General features: G+C 35.1%; 1 protein-coding gene across 1 annotated transcript; it reads right to left on the bottom strand.

Annotated features, from left to right (window-relative positions):
* Window positions 1-921: 921 nt before the first annotated feature.
* LOC108757264 lies at window positions 922-12,270 on the bottom strand (the record flags this gene model as incomplete). The annotated part of the gene is made up of 4 exons (XM_018501730.1): window positions 12,187-12,270; window positions 10,931-11,246; window positions 8,434-8,567; window positions 922-1,081 (listed from the first exon to the last, which is right to left on the bottom strand). Coding segments are annotated over exons 1-4 (694 nt in total), but the record flags the coding sequence as incomplete, so codon positions are not given.
* Window positions 12,271-17,880: the final 5,610 nt, after the last annotated feature.

Genomic DNA, 17,880 nt, shown 5'->3' with positions numbered 1-17,880 from the left:
CATACATTTTTCATGAATTTTATCATTTCGATTAAAAATAGTTTTTTACTGTAAGAACCTGTTTTTTACTTTGTTCTAAAGTAAGAAAAAAACCAGTTTTTTATCTCTAGTAACATTAGATATTCTTTATTATATGTATTTGACGTATATTGTTTTTAAATTTTTTAAGAAATCATACCTTGTTGTATATCAAATAATGAAGTAAAAGAATTGTATTTTGTACATGTTTATATATTTAATTTTATATTTTCTTAATTAGCACAATTTTTTTACATCCTTACTTCATACTTCTATAAATAAATATGTTCAAAACAATACAAGAAGTGCAGTTTTAAATAATATTAAATTGTATATAATATTGTTTCAATTATAAATCTCTTTTACTTACATTATATTATTTTTTATATATTATTAAATACAAAATGACACAAGATTTTTTCAATTTTTTATAATAAACTTATCATATATTTAAATAAAGATATTTTTTTTGCAAAGCTATTGTGTACGATATTACTACTTCTAATTATAATTATCAATATAGCACAGAATTTATAAGACGTTCATAAAATGTTCTAAAAATATTTATAGACGTTTATAGATGTTCTATAGATGTTGAACGTGTTATCTAAGTAATATTATCAATCATAAATCATCATTCAGAATAACTGTATTATTATCTACTGTTTCAATGTGCTATCACATACTTTCTCAGCAACTCTGATATGCAATAAAAGCATTTATAAAGAAAAATAGATAACAGAAACAATGAATAATAACAGAAAAAGCACAGCTTGGGACATAGTGCTAATTTTGAACAACGTATAAATATTAAAGAATACTACAAGCCATACAATCAGAATTATATATAATTGTCGGAAAGAAAAAACTCAACACATTATTCAATTTTTAACTACATCATACCTGGTCGCTGCATAACAGTGCTAAGGCCACTTCTTCTTCTTCTATCACTACTTCCACTATTATTACCACTGTTGTTATTACTCCCGTCTCCAGTCGCAGTATTGACAGCAACATTTAATGATTGAGCACATGGTACTAATCCTGAACTACCACTCTGTAACTATTTGCGTACTTTTATTAAAAATTTCGAACTTGTATGCTAATATAGAATATACCTTACATAACATGATTATACTTTATATAGAATATACTTTACATAACATTTGATAGTAGACAAAGGCTAATACAAAATAATATAACAAAGAGTTCCAAAATAATCTCATGCAGAGTATTAAGAGATTCTTGGTACCAAATAAAGTAACTTTTTGTCAAAATTCCGTTTAAATAAAATAATTAAAAAGTATATAAAATAGCGTACATGTATATATTAAGGGAGTATACTTATTGTCAGAAATTTCAAAAAATCGATTTTTCAAAAATCACATTTTCTTAAAGTATATAATGTTGAAAATTTCAAATTAATCCGCTGTATTTTCACGGAGATATATGATCTTGAGTATACGTCCGTCAGAGCGCTCTATTAGATTCTGGCATCAAAAATAGGATGTTTCATTAAAAAAAATCGATTTAATCTTGACCTGATTTTGGCGATGCCACCCAAGGTCAAACTAATAATTATGTATAAAATCTGAACATACCACTTTTTAATTTTAAAAGAGATTTAAAATTTATTAACTGGATAGGACTTATTTGTTACAAAAGAATTTTTTATCAACGCTACTACAGGAATGAGTTAAAAATAAAATAATTAGACAACACATAATAATGTTTTATATAAGTTCCTGCAATATTTTAAAAATATTAAAACTTTGACAATGAAAAATAATATAGACTCCTTTTATTTAACGAACTAACAAATGTGGAATAGGGCTTAGAAATCGACGCTGTTATTTGTGCGCCATAAATTGTAAAATTATTAGTTTATCTAACCTTATTAGTTTGTCTGGTAAGTCATTTACTGACTTCAATATCATTATATAATAAAACGGAATATAAAAGATCAATATCATCGAATAATAAACACGTACATTTCGGCTATTTTCTAGCCTTCTTCAGCGCATATAAAACCTTTTGTTACCGTTTAAAGTATTGCGAACTACATTCTTCCGTCAACGCTGTCCTATAGTCAAAACTATTATACATACTCCTGGCGGAGAAGTTATTTTTATCTCACAACCAGTTAGAAAGTTGGATGGTTATTTATTCTCAATTTAGTCCTTAAAATAATATAATATTAAGTAAATAACGAATTGTACAGGAATAAAAATTAAATAGAATGATCAACCTGGAGTAGGCAAATGTGTATTCAGTAAAAAACATTGTAAAAATTGCATTTCACATATTTTCAAATATAAAAATAATGGATAAAGAGGATTCCAATCTGATGGTTACATGTCAGCAAATAACAATAAAATAAAGACAGCTTAAAATTAAAGACAAAACGATCAAAATCAAAACTACAAGATAAAACATATAAACAAACATAAACTACAGGGTGCGTCAGGTATTTGAGGACACTCACATATGTGCCTGTTAAGTTTTCGCAGCAAGTTTTTTTCTTTTTTTTCTTTTCAGATCATAAATGGAGGACAATAAGTTGGCTCAGAAAATAAAAAGACACGCTGTTATCATCGCTATACACGCGAATCACAGCAATTTTGAAATCTCCCAATTTTTGAAAGTCGCCCGATCGTTTGTTCACTAAATTCATCGAGAAGCATCTGATGACAATGTAGAAAGTGTTGCTAAGCGCAAAAAACATGAGGCACGTTCAGATAGAGTTAGAACATCACTTGCTGCACTTTGTGCAGCAAGTCCAAGACATTATTGATGAAGACACTTCAAAGTTCAAAAGCGCCATATCGAAAATCCTTCAAGTTTCTGAGTGCACAATTCGTCGCATTGTCCACGAAGACATCCGGTACAAGTCCTACGTAATGCGCAAAGTTTATGTCGGTACAAATTCGAGAATAGCGATTCATCCGGGCATAATGACTTTTAAACAAGTTAAAACATCTTGAAATCCCGGATATGCTCTGGTTTTATTCTGACGAAAAAAATTTTGACCAGGATCAAAAAATAAACCGACGAAATGATAGATGGCTATGTGCGAATTCCTCAGATGTTCCTTATGTTATGCACACAAAGTTTCCGGTAACTGTCATGGTTTTGGGAGTGATGAACAATGAAGGACACGCATTATGCCACCCAACTTCTTTCCTTGGATAGATAGTGTGCGTCGTGAGAGGTCATATTCCAACAGGACTCTGCTCTTTCACACAAAGCCATGACGATGCAAGATTGGATATCCGAGAATCTGCATGATCACATAACCTCATGTGGCCACCTATCTTCCCAGATCTTAATCCTTTTGATTACTACGTATGGGACGTTGTTGGACGAAAGACCAATAAACGCTTGATTACCTAAGAGGAGCTATTACCAGAGTAATGACGCATATGGACGAAGTCATTTGATTCGGGCATGCAAACGTTTCCGGCCGTAATAATGATCGTAACAGTCATTATTTCTGTTTCTCATTGTTGAATTTTCAAATGTAAAGCCCAGTAAAATTCTTATTACTGTTTAAGATTTCAACTTTATCTCATTTAAATCATGTCCATGATGTACATTGTAATCAGTAACTATAGAATGCGTTGTCTTTCACCTTAATAATTGTAATTGCATAGCAAAAGTGTTCTTCTAAACCTTCTACAGTTTCCAGTTTTTGTGAGATGCTTCTTAAACATCCTCAAAGAAAATAGAATCAAATTTGTTCAAATAGAATCAAATCACCGACTATATAATAGAGCTATCTACCAATTTAAGAATTAGAAAATCTCCTCCTCCCCCCCCTTCCGACCTCATCCCACTAATAGAGCACTGCTCAACAACCACTTACTTCTCCTATAACAACCAATTTTATGAACAAACTTCAGGAGCAGCAATGGGCTCTCCTATTTCTTCTGTAATTGCCAACATCTTCATGGAGTATTTTGAAAAAGAGGCCTTCGGGAAAACATCTAAGAACCAGAAGTTTGGTTCCGTTATGTAGACGACACATTCGTGATATGGACACGGCAGAACCGAAAATTTCTTATTCCGTAAATTCCTTATTTTCCTCAACAATCAACACCCAAATATCCACTTCACTATAGACGTAGAGGAAAACGGAAAACTCCCCTTTCTAGATGTTCTTGACTCTAAGAAAGCTGATGGTACCTTAGGCCATCAAGTATACAGAAAATCAACACACATAGATAGATACCTACATGCCGAGTCGCATCACCACCCATTACAGAAACAGTCTGCAATCAACTCACTTGTACATAGAGCTTTCTCCATCTCTGACAAAGAACATCTACAGACAGAACTCAACCACTTAAAACTAGCCTTACAGAAAAACGGACACAACAAAAAAGACATAATTAAAACTATTAATAAACATGCAAACAAGACAACACACAACCTCTCTCAACACACAACCAGACGATAAGACTCTCTCTATCCATTCTCCCATATGTCAAAGGAACAACGGATCGGATTGGCAGGATATTAAACAAACACAATATCCGAACTATCTTTAAACCATCCAAAAAGATAGGACAAATCTTAAGAAATCCTAAAGATCAAAGACCTCCACTCAGCTCCACAGGAGTATACAAAATACCTTGTTCCTGTGGGCAAGTATACATTAGAGAAACCGGGAGAATGGTCAACCTACGGATAAAAGAATACCAACGTGATGTCAGGCTAAAACACGTCACGCAATCAGCATTATCAGAACACAGCATCGAAACGGGACATTAAATACTGTTTGATAAAACGACCACAATAGCCAACATTATACTTTCCAAGAAAGTATACAGAAGCCATAGAGATACAGAAACATCCTAACAATATAAATAGAGATAATGGCTACAACATAAATAAGATGTGGAAGGCCATTCTCCCGGTTATTGAGGACTGACCGATTCCTCCTCTCCTCTTTCTCCCCCCCCCCCCCATCCACAATTCTCTTCTTTTCCCCCCACCACTCCAACAAGTAGCGTATAAAACGGCCCAGAGGAACAGCTCAGTATCAAGCTGCTCTTCGCCCTGATAAAGTGGACTGCAAGGTTCACGAAACGTTGGCATTTCAAGAATGGATTTGGACACGAAGAAAACCCGCGAAACGCATAACTTTTATACAGAAAGCATCCGTGGAAGCTTCAAGAATATAATTAGAAAACTTTATGTTGAGATAATGTCTCGCAAGCCTACTGCTATGAGATGGTATTTCATCATGTTAATACATCGAACATATATTGATAAATCTTCAAATATGTCCGATAAATTTTCTGTTAAAAACCTAATATAAGTATCTCCTTTTATTCTGTTCGGTCCAATGTATGGTCTAATAAATTAATCACCTATTATTATAGCTCAAATATTTAATATCCATCGACCGCCATTTTCGAAATACAAATGGATTTCCTTTGGTCCGATAATAAGTATGTATTATGTGCATTAAAATTTTACACATACAAATAACCTAGTAAGAAAAAAACATTCTGAAACATTCCAGCAGCATACAGCAATGTTATAACATTGTTACAATGGCAATGTTTTTGGAATGTTTCAAAATGTTTCTTGCTTACTGAGAAAAATTCATAGATAAATAAATTATTGATATAATAGAGGTAATACATTTTACGCTATGCCTAACTTGCGTGTCTAGTATACTAATTGCACAACTTTAAATAGCAATCGTTTAAAAACTATCATTTAAACGGAATTTTGGTAAACACAAAGTTTAAAAATTAAAGATTAAAATTGCAGTGTGAGTGTGAGTGTGGGTGTGCATGCGCGCGCGCGTGTGTGTGTGTGTGCATATACAGATTAAGCCATTTAAATCTTTCTACGTTAATAACTCGAAAAGGGTGCATTTTAGGGAAAAATATTTCAGACAAAAGTTTTATGACTTCGGAGAGGACATAAGATGGTATCATTGGTTTAACCTTGGGTGGCATTGTCAAGATCAGGGCAAGGTCACGTTAAATTTTTTAAATAGAATCTCCGATTTTTCATTGCATATTCTTATAGCTTATCTTCAGAGCTTTTCAAAACACTATAATAAAATATTTTTTTATTAAGTACTTTGCGAGTTATAAAGCTTGAAAGTTATAACACCGCCGGCATTAGCATTATTCAAGGTGTTCGACGGATAAAACCTCTTGAATGTTGTTCAGGATTATAGACCTAGATAACATTTATCAAGATCAAAATCATGGAGGTTGTTTCTCTTATTTTTATTTTTACGTAAAAATGATTTTTTAGTGCAAAAATAAGAGGTATATTCAATGACCTTAATCTTGACAAATGTTATGGTCATGATCCTGAACAATATTTAAAAGCTTTTAGTTGTCGGTCGGACACCTTGGGTAATGCTAATGCCGGCAGTGCTGCAACTTTCAAGCTATATAATTCGCAAAGTACTTAAGGCCCCTAACTAGTCAGCATGCGATTCAAAATCAATCAGCGGCCTGGCAAAGTGTGGCAAAAGCGGTAGCCATACAAACAAGCACGAGCCTATGTACACGTGTTCTCAGTGCGCCAAAAGCGAACAAATGTACATGGGTTCGTGTTTGTGTGTGTGTTACAGCGTCTCGCCATGATAAATGGCTGAACTTATACACATGGAAAAGTGACGTTTTGACAAATTTATGCTGCAAGCCATTTCGTTATTATTTGCTTAATTGTGAAAATGTGACGTTTTTCGTACTAATGAAAGTCCTAAAAATGAGCAGAAACTATAGTTATTCTGGAATTTTTTTATGTAAAAGCGTATATTTCATTTATTTCAACAACTACTCAAACCGTATGTTTCTGCCCGAAATTAATCTCACTTTACCTGCCTTTTACAACCATTAACTATTAAGGGAGAAAAGAATAGTTTCTACCCATTTTTACAGCTATTTTAAAGCAATCTCGTCATTTAAATTTATCCAATTGTCTTTATTTACAAATGACTTGCAGCATAAGTAACGTCATTCCTCGCTTCTGACGTGAACGATTCCAACATGGCCGCCTAGTTAGGAGCTTAAATGAAAAAATATTTTATTATGTGTTTTGAAAAGCTCTCGAGGCAAGCTACAAGAATATGCAATAAAAAATTGAGGATTCCATTTAAAAAATTCAAATTGGATCATATGTAAGCGAACAACAGAATTGATACAGAATTTTTATGAACAATTTTTAGCTTTGTGCTTGTATCATTTAATCTGATAATTATTGATAACAAGAAAATTCAACAAGGATAAAAAGGATTGTAATGATCTATGCGGTTTGACATTTAATTCTCTATTATAATAAAAATATGCTAGGATAACAAAATCTTATCACATCTACAACACAAGATACATACATGTTTGCATAATTTATTTAATATAATATGTTTGTATGACTTAAGATCTCTAAGTTAATTTAATTTTAGTTAGCGATATTGAGAAGGATCCGAAATAGGATTGAAACATTTATCTTTGTACTTTGATAATCATGGAATAAATTTATCACACATGTGCATCCAGTATTTGGCTCTCATCAGGCATTTGATTATTTGAAAAAATTCAAAGTGATCTTGATAACGCCACCCAAAGTCAAACCAATGATACCGTCTTATGTTCTTCTCGAAGTCACAAAACTTTTATCTGAAACATTTTTCCCTAAAATGCACCCTTTTCGAATTATTAGCATGGAAAGATTAAAATGGCCTACTCTGTATGTATATAGTCTCTTCCTTATTATTTAGTTACAGTTTTATTTCATTATTCTATATACAGGGTGTTTGGAAAATAATGGTAAATCTTTGGTAAAGGGGCAGAATGAATTAAACTGAGAAGAAAAGTCCTCTACTATTTTGCAATTGTCGCAATAAAGTTAACAAGATATTAATTGCTAAAAATTGCTGAAAATTGGTCTTCAATAATTTTTTACTCAAATACTATGAACTTTACAGAAAAACTGCAAGAAACAAAAATTGTTTATTTTCTTCTCATATATAGAGCTCTAAGAATTTTTTTAGAATTTTTTAATACTGGATTTTCTCATGTTGATAAAAATGAGAAAATGCAGTACTAAAAAGTTGATAAAAATTTCTGAAAAAAATTCGTAGAGTTCTATGAGAAGAAAATAAACAATTTTCGTCTATTGCAATTTTTTTGTTGATAGTATTTTAAAGTTGATAGCATTTGAGTAAAAAATGATTGAAGATCAATTTTCGGCAACTTTTAGCAATTAATATCTTGTTAACTATTGCGAAAATCGCAAAATGGTAAAGGATTTTTCTTCTCAGTTTAGTTGCCCTTATGCGAAAGAAGATTTATCATTATTTTCCAAATACCTTGTATGTTATAATATTTCCTTTCCATTGCTTAAGTCAATAAAATATAAAATTTTTAATTATTTACTTACTGGCTGTAATTGTTCCCTACTACCAGGTTGACTCCAGCCATTATCTTCATCATTGTTAATGTTACTACTATGTTGTTGATGAAATATATGAAGGTTTGCTCCACCATCTGAAGCTCTTCTACCAAAACCTCCGGCTGTAAACATATATGATAAAGTAATAATATTTACACTAATCAATGCAAATAAATCAAAATTTTGTAATATACAATTGATCTAGTAAAATAAAGTTAATTTTAATGTACAAAATGCCTCATTTTAACATACCTTAATAAATATCTCGAATAATATAGAAAAATATTTCAGAAGAAAATGAAATAGATTCAAGGGGGACGTATTTTGGTCATGTTGTTTTTTTCCAGGTTTTTTTCCAAAGACGCCAAAAAAATATTAAGGCCTTTTTTTATATAGAATTATATGATTTTTTAAATATAATATATGATATGATTCCTCTAATTATTTTGCATATAAAAGTACTTAGGTTGAAGAATTAACAAACCAATAGTTCACGAGATATTTTATACTTTATTCTATCACTATTGACATAAAATATTTTATTAATATCTCATAAGCTATTAATGTTTTAATAATGGCGCTTTAACACTGTTATAAACAGAATAATTAGATGAATCAATTGATATAAAGAAAAACACATAATTGATTTAAAAAAAGGTAAGCAAAATAGATAATTTTTTAATAAGAATTATGTTTTCTTTATATCATTTGATTCATCTCATCATTCTATTTGTCGTCAAAATATGTAATCGTAGAAACCATTCCATTTTCATCTAAAACGTTTTTCCGTATATATAATATATTCCATATATTACAAGATATTTACCTAAACTAAATTAAAATGGGATAAAACTCGTATAATAAATATAAAATTAACATAATAAATAATTTTTTGCTTATAAACATATGCACAAACGTAAAATATATATAGACACTAGCATACAGAGAGAGAAAGAGAAGATAAAAAGAATTAAAGTGAAAAAACAGAGAGAGAGGAAGAAAAATCGACTTTTAACGAGCTACTCGTCCGGTTGCGTGTGATGTCTGCCAAATATAGTTTACATTATTTAGATTTGTTTTTTCAAAAGAACAATAAAAAGCAAAAATTTGAATTAAAATTGTCAGACGTGCAATATTGTAAAGCGGTCGTATAGTGTATCTTCTTAAAAATGTTTTAAATACATAAGTTCGTCAACAAAAGTTTTTTCTTCCGATGTCTACCATTTCCTACAATTTTTCCTAAGGTTTTAAAGTATGTATATATGTATATATTTTTTATCTACAATACTTATATGTGTATTTAACGAATTAATTCATTTGTTATAAATATTTTATATTTTTATAATTTTATTTAAGTCCGTATGCGTATGTGCTTGTGTTGTGCGCGTGCGCACATCCCTCCCTTCCTCCTGTTCCTCCCTCTCACCCCCCCCCCTCACTCTCGCTCCATACGTACAGGGTGGGGCAAAAGTCCCGCTACCATTTTGATTGCCTATAACTTTGTTCAAAGAAAAGATAAGTCAGTTTGGTTTTCATACAATGTTTATTTGGTCTTTACATTTTTTTTGCGTTATGATTAGAAAAGAATATCGGCTAAATGGTGACCGCGATTCGCTATGCAACTTTCGGCTCTTTTTAAGACATTTTTCATGACATCGTGCAACATCTCAGGCTGAATTTCTTCAATTGCGTGACGAATATTGTCTTTAAGATGTTGAATCGTTTGGGGCTTATTCACATAAACTTTTGATTTTAAAAAACCCCATAAGAAAAAGTCTGGTGCTGTTAAATCCGGAGATCTGGCTGGCCATGCTAAATCGCCATTTCGCGATTTAAATATTAAATATAAATATTGTCACTATTTCTGCTCGTTCTTGTGGCGTATATTTATCCATTATAAAATTTGGACGTCTACACAACACAACGGTTAAAGCTAAACTGAGCTATACGTCACATAACCAAGATGGCGCGCAATCAAAATGGTAGCGGGACTTTTGCCCCACCCTGTATATGTTTATAAGTGTGCGCGTGCGTATGCATACGCTTCTTACTTTATTGTTTTTTATTATCAATCGACAATTTATTCAAAAAAATATTTTTAATTATGAATTTATTTTTTAATATGGGATATAAAAATATCTTTACAAATTTCAAGTATTCATGTTAAATTCATATTATAACATAATCTAATATTATACAAAAATATTCGCACATGTATTTATATTATATTATCATTTAATACTAAATTAATTTTACAGAAATATCTAATACAAGTCAATTATCATTTAAATAGGTCGCACATATATAACGCAAAAATATATCACAAAACAATATAATTTTATGGAAATTAGTTCTGAATGTAATAACGTTATACTGACAAAAGAGGTTCAGTAATATATTTATTACTAATCAATTAATGAAACAAAGAATTTATTTTTAAAAATAAATTTTTAAAATATCTTTCATAAAACAAGATAAAACTTACTAGCACCCATTACAGGAGGTGGTTTCAATAAATGTTGATCCTTTATTTGGAAATTTTGTGGCGGCTGATGTTGAACTAAGGGAAGATTTAATGGTAAATTGGTATGTGGTAAAACTTGAGGATCCATATTACACTGAAGAACAGGAAGAGGCCGTAAAGTTTGATAGCCTGACATATGATGATAAGGATATGACGAAGGAGATTGGTGCACTGCATCACCAGGTCCAACTGTGTGTCTTCTTGTTGTATGGTAAGGTGTTCCAGATGGCAAATAAAGACCACTTTTCTCTTCCGTTTCCGCTTCAGTTTCACCAAACTGTCAAAAAAATATAACTATATAAACTATGCAAACAATTTATTAACACATTGTTAAACATAAAAAAATAATAAAGTATATAAGCTTCTTTTAATTTGCAAACCTAAAATTCTTGATGTACACAGTAAACTGTGAAAGTAAAACAATTTATAATCAGTATTACAAATAATTTGGAAATTTCAATTTTTCTGTAAATGTATAATGCATATTCAATGCATATCATTTGTATTTTTAATCTTATCTCATTAAATCTTTATGCAAACAAATAAGGAACATATATATCCGAGAACGCTTAAAAATAGATTTCTGTGATTATTTTGAGACAAACATCTTAATACGAAATATCAAGGCTATAAGTTTTTTAATTATAAACATTTAAAATTGGCGAATCATAACATCTAAAGTTCATGTGTTAAGATATCACATTTTGCGTTATATCACATCTCAACGAGTGAACTTATCATTCGTTAACTTTAAATGCTTATAATTCTAAAACTACATATATAGCCTCGACATTTTGGTGTTCGGATTTTCGTATAAAAATAATCTCAAAAATCTATCTTCTAAGCGTAGTCTTTACTAGGCACCCTGTATATTACTTGAATCTATCAAGGGTGCGCTCCATTTAAAATCCGCAACAACCATGTTCACAATATTTGCTGTTCCACTAGCTTGCGGGCTCTGCAGGCGAAATCTTAAGTGGAACGAGTTTTATGTGTAAACAGTCTCTATAACAAGGATACCATTAAAGTACTGCACTGTAAAAAATATAAATCTGAAGACTCATCGAGTTCTGATGACGAATGAGAAGTAGTTTATCTCTTTCCGGATCATATAAAGAGATTCTTTTCATATTAAAAATTTATAACACCGAGAACAAAACAAAATGTCCGCGCAAAAAGAATAGCAGATGACGAAATTATCACACCGACCGACGTACGAACCATGAGCGTCGTGAGCTTGACGTGATCACGATTAATGGCGTCATTGACGTTTTGATCACGACCACAATGATCATGGTCATTATGTGGAACTAGTATGCCCAATGAATATAAAAATTTGTAATTGAGCTCCAAATTATATTCAAAATTTATTCAAAATTTTCACATAAAAAAAAATGTAATCATATATTCATTCAAAATTTTGAGTTTTCAAAAAATATTCATTCACAAAAAAACTATGAATATTTAATGAGTATTTATATTCATTCAAACAAAATATAAACTGAAAAAGAAAGCTCCGATAAGCAATCGTTACCTCTTAACTATAACCAATGATTTTAATAAATTACTTTTATTTATTTTTGTCATTGTAATATTCAGATTTTATAAAAAAAACTTAGAAATTTTGAAAAATATTTTAGAAAGATATACATTTTTTATTTATAAATCTATTTGATAGAGCGCCATATTTTTGATGTAATTCCGGTTATATGACAGTAATGTTATAAATATTTTATAGGATATCTTGAGCGCGACATTTATTATGATCTGTGGACATTAAATTCCGAGATATATTATGTAGGAAGCAATCATTTCAAGGTGCTATGTTTGTGTAATGGCTGTGCGTGCGTGTATGTGGATTGCGAAGCGATTGCGAGCGACTTTTCTCCGTTGCGGAATGGAGGGGGAAAAGAGAAAGGGACGGAGGGGAGAAGGGAGTGGAAAGAAGCTCGTTGAGCAGTGAAGACGTGTCCTGCGTTGGTATTACTGTATCTCTTAATAAAACCTATCCTTTTGTAAACTAAAATATATGTGTTTAATACCAAATCTGGGGGCTCAGCCGGGATATTAAAGGAAGGTGCGTGAGTCTAAGAGTCAGTAAAATACGACACAGTGACGACGAACGACGAGCATCAAGGACGACGTAAGAACTCGGTGCGCGAAGAGAAGAACGATCGTGAGATATAGAAGTGCCGGAACAAGGTGTGGTGGTGTTTTTGCGCGTGAGGTGTGCGACGCAGCAGCGACGAACGACGAGCACGACGCGGAAGACGCTGTGTGTAAGATAGCGAGAACGATAAGGTGAAGTGATCGACGAAAATCATGCCTCAACCGAGTGAGTATACGCTAGTAGAGTTGAAAGAGAGAGCGAGAGTACTCGCGTTATCTACGTCGGGGACAAAGGCCGAGCTGATTACCCGCATTATGGAAGCTGATCCCGATGGCGAGTGGTTGAAGGACAACAATGAGAAGGATTCTCGATGCGGAGGCGATTTATACGAACGAGAAATGGATATAAACCGACGCGAGAAAGAAATGGCCGAACGCGAGCTCGAGCTGGCCCGACGCGAGATTGCGATGTTGCGTGCCAACGAACACGCGGACGCGACGAATCCTGCGCGCGCGGCGGATAATGGCCGCGAGAGCACAGCGAGTCGGGCGCGCGCGACGGAGGACGGTCGCAGTGGCGCGACGGCGCAGCCGCTCGTGCAAATGAGAATGAATTTGACAACGATCGCTGACTTAGTGAACGAATTCGACGGCGTATCTAGTGATTTTGATACATGGGAAAAACAGATCAAGTTAGTGAAAATGACGTATAAACTAGAGGACGATTTCGCAAGAATTCTAGTTGGAATGAAGTTGAAGAAAAAGGCGCTCGAATGGTTCCACTCGAGACCAGAACACGTTGAGATGACGTTCGACGCGCTCATCGGTGAAATAAGGAAGATGTTTCGACACCATCAAAGCAAAGTAACGCTTCGAAAAAAATTTGAAGGACGCTTGTGGAAAAAGGACGAAACTTTCCATGAATACTTTCATGAGAAAATGATTCTGGGGAATCGTGTGCCAATCGCCGCTGACGAAATATTGGATTATATCATAGACGGTATCCCAGACAAAGTGATGCGCGACCAGACGCGTATGCAACGATTTGATACAACAGAATCTTTATTGGAAGCATTTGAGAAGATAACTATACGCGATCGCTACACAACAAACTCAGGTCGATCTGATAAACGAACCAGTGGTACAACAACAGTCGAACGAGGTGAGAAAACCAGCGAGGACAACAAAAGCAGCAAGAGTCCTGTCGGTAGGGATGGAGCGAAGAAAACAGCGAACATAAGGCGTTGCTACAACTGTGGTGCCCGCGATCACGTGGGAGCAGCGTGCCCAACGAAAGAGCTAGGTGTTAAGTGCTTCGAGTGCGGAGAGCATGGGCATATCGCGTCAAAGTGTCCAACGAAAAATAAGGCAACAAGTGCTTGCGTCGTGACACGTCCCCTACACAAAAAATATACAAAGGACGTGATGGTAAATGGTAGGAATATCACAGCACTTATCGATACGGGAAGCGATATTTCGTTGATGCGTGCGGACGAATATGTAAGTATGGGGTCGCCCCAATTTCGGCCGACTAAGCTTCAATTTTCGGGGATAGGATCCGAGAATATCGCGGCCCTAGGAGAATTTCAAGCGGAAATTACAATTGACGGGCATAATTATCCGATTCTCATTAGAGTCGTTTCCGATACGGTGTCGCGACAGAAGTTACTTGTCGGAACGGATTTCTTAGATACGGTAGAAATACGCATAAAACAAGGCGCGATTCATATCGACCCGATTGGCGAGACCATCGGTGAAGGTACTCAGCCCGAAGTATTTCAGATAGATATAGATGACAAAAGAGAAGCGGATAAAATCGACCTCTCATATATTCAAGACGCGGAATCGAGACGTACGATAGCGAATGTGATAGAAAATTACAAACCGAATCAAATAGTCGAAACTGATGTCAAAATGAAATTAATTTTGAAAGATGACGAAGTAGTATATCAAAAGGCAAGGCGCCTATCGCCCTCAGAGAAAAATATTGTAAATGCGCAGATCGAAGAATGGGAGAAACAGGGTATCGTTCGACCCTCTTCCTCTGATTACGCGAGTCCCGTGGTATTGGTTAAGAAAAAGGACGGTTCTCATCGATTATGCATCGATTATAGATTACTAAATAGAAAAATAATAAAAGACCGATACCCGCTGCCGTTGATAGAGGATCAATTAGATCAGCTGCAAGACACTAAGGTCTTCAGCACTCTCGATTTAAAGAATGGTTTCTTCCATGTGCGCATAGACGAGGCGAGTGTGAGATACACAGCATTCATTGTACCTGACGGACAATACGAATTTTTGCGAGTGCCCTTTGGTTTATGTAATTCTCCTTCAGTTTTTCAGAGGTATGTGAACGCTATCTTTCGAAGATTGATTCAGGATAAAATAATATTGATTTATATGGACGACCTGATCGTTCTTTCGGACGATGGCGTAAGCGGTCTGAGAAATCTTAAGAAAGCGCTCGAAACAGCTAGTACAGCCGGTCTGCTAATCAATTGGAAAAAATGTCGTTTTTTGCAAAAAAAAGTCGAGTTTTTGGGACATACAATAGGAGAAGGTTCTGTTCGGCCTTCAGAATATCAAACAGAAGCGGTAAAACGTTTTCCTGAGCCGACGAACATACGACAGATACAAGCGTTTCTGGGTCTGACTGGGTATTTCCGAAAGTTCATTCCGGGATATGCGACAATAGCGCGACCATTATCGAATCTTCTGCGAGCAAATATTGAATTTAGTTTCGGTGTAGTTGAGAAGGATGCCTTTGCGAGATTGAAAATGCTGTTAAGCGAAAGACCGGTGTTGAATCTGTATAAGATAGGTGCGGATACGGAACTACACACCGACGCGTCGAAAGATGGCTACGGAGCGATTCTCCTACAACGAGACAGTTCGGATCAATTGTTACACCCAATATATTACGCGAGCGGTAAGACGACACCCGCGGAAGAAAAGTACACAAGTTATGAGTTAGAAGTGTTAGCAATCATCAAGGCACTCAAGCGATTTCGTGTATACCTGCTCGGGATTCCGTTTAAAATCGTGACAGATTGTCGTGCGTTTGCCCTCACAATGAGTAAAAAGGATCTGTGTGTACGTGTCGCTCGATGGGCATTAGCATTAGAGGAATTCCAGTATGCAATAGAACATCGACCAGGCAGGAGTATGGTGCACGTCGATGCCTTGAGCCGAAACTCGCTGCCGTCCTGTTTAGTGATCAGCGAATGCGAAGCAGGATTGACAGCGCGATTGCGAAGAGCACTGAAAGAGGACAAAGACTTGAGAAGGAAACTGGTTGAAGCACAACAAGGACAGCTTGATGGTTACATCGTGCAGGGTGGACTCTTGTATAAAAATGTCGATGATGAAATGCGGCTGGTGGTTCCCAAAAGCATGCAACAGCAAATAATCCGAAGAGCACACGAACGTGGTCACTTTGCAGTTAGCAAAACGGAGGATCTGGTGAAGAGCGATTATTGGATACCAGGAGTACGATCAAAGGTCGAAAAAATCGTACAAAATTGCATTTCATGTATTTTGGCAGAACGACGGCAAGGAAAGCGAGAATGCTTTCTTAATCCGATTGAAAAGGGAAGTACGCCACTGGATACTTTCCACATTGACCATCTTGGACCATTACCATCAACTAAGAAAAGTTACATTTATATATTTGCCGTGGTGGATGCCTTTTCCAAATTTGTTTGGTTGTATGCGACCAAATCAACGACTGCTGCCGAAGTGATTGACCGCCTACAGAAACAATCAATCGTTTTCGGCAACCCGCGAAGGATAATCTCGGACAGAGGCTCTGCTTTTACGTCGAAGGAATTTAAGGAATATTGCCGTGCGGAAGGTATCGAACATTCGCTGATTACGACCGGAATTCCGAGAGGCAACGGTCAAGTGGAGCGACTGAACAGGACGTTGATACCGCTAATGACAAAACTGTCTGCACCAAAGTCTGGTGAATGGCACAAGTATGTCGATCTTGTGCAGCAATGCTTAAATACAACGCCACATCGGAGTATCGGAATGACGCCTTTCCGTCTGTTATTTGGAGCTCATCCGCGTATTCGCGATAACCCAGACATTCAGGAGCTACTACAGGGGGAACTGGTCACTTCTTTCGTAGACGATCGAGAGGATCTACGACAAGAAGCAAAAAAGAACATTGAGCGTATACAACGCGAGAATAAAACGAACTATGATGCCAAGAGAAAAGAAGCGTTTCACTATCGAGGAGGTGACATGGTTGCAATCCGGCGAACTCAACACGCTCCTGGGCAAAAGTTTGCACACAAGTATCTTGGGCCATATGAAGTTATAAAAATTTTGCGGAATGATCGCTACCTCGTTCGTAAAATTGGTGAACGAGAAGGACCCCTCCAAACATCATCATCTGCAGACTCTATGAAGCCATGGATACACGATGATGATGGTGATGATGTGAGCGATGATGATCCAGAGCTCGAAGTTGACAAACATTCGGGGCGAATGTCCGGCCAGGACGGCCGAATGTAGGAAGCAATCATTTCAAGGTGCTATGTTTGTGTAATGGCTGTGCGTGCGTGTATGTGGATTGCGAAGCGATTGCGAGCGACTTTTCTCCGTTGCGGAATGGAGGGGGAAAAGAGAAAGGGACGGAGGGGAGAAGGGAGTGGAAAGAAGCTCGTTGAGCAGTGAAGACGTGTCCTGCGTTGGTATTACTGTATCTCTTAATAAAACCTATCCTTTTGTAAACTAAAATATATGTGTTTAATACCAAAATTATTTATTCTCAATAAAAATATTTTTACTTT

Source organism: Trachymyrmex septentrionalis, unplaced genomic scaffold (genome assembly GCF_001594115.1).
Source record: "Trachymyrmex septentrionalis isolate Tsep2-gDNA-1 unplaced genomic scaffold, Tsep1.0 scaffold135, whole genome shotgun sequence".
Classification (NCBI taxonomy): domain Eukaryota; kingdom Metazoa; phylum Arthropoda; class Insecta; order Hymenoptera; family Formicidae; genus Trachymyrmex; species Trachymyrmex septentrionalis.
This window is presented reverse-complemented; position numbering and strand designations above follow the sequence as displayed.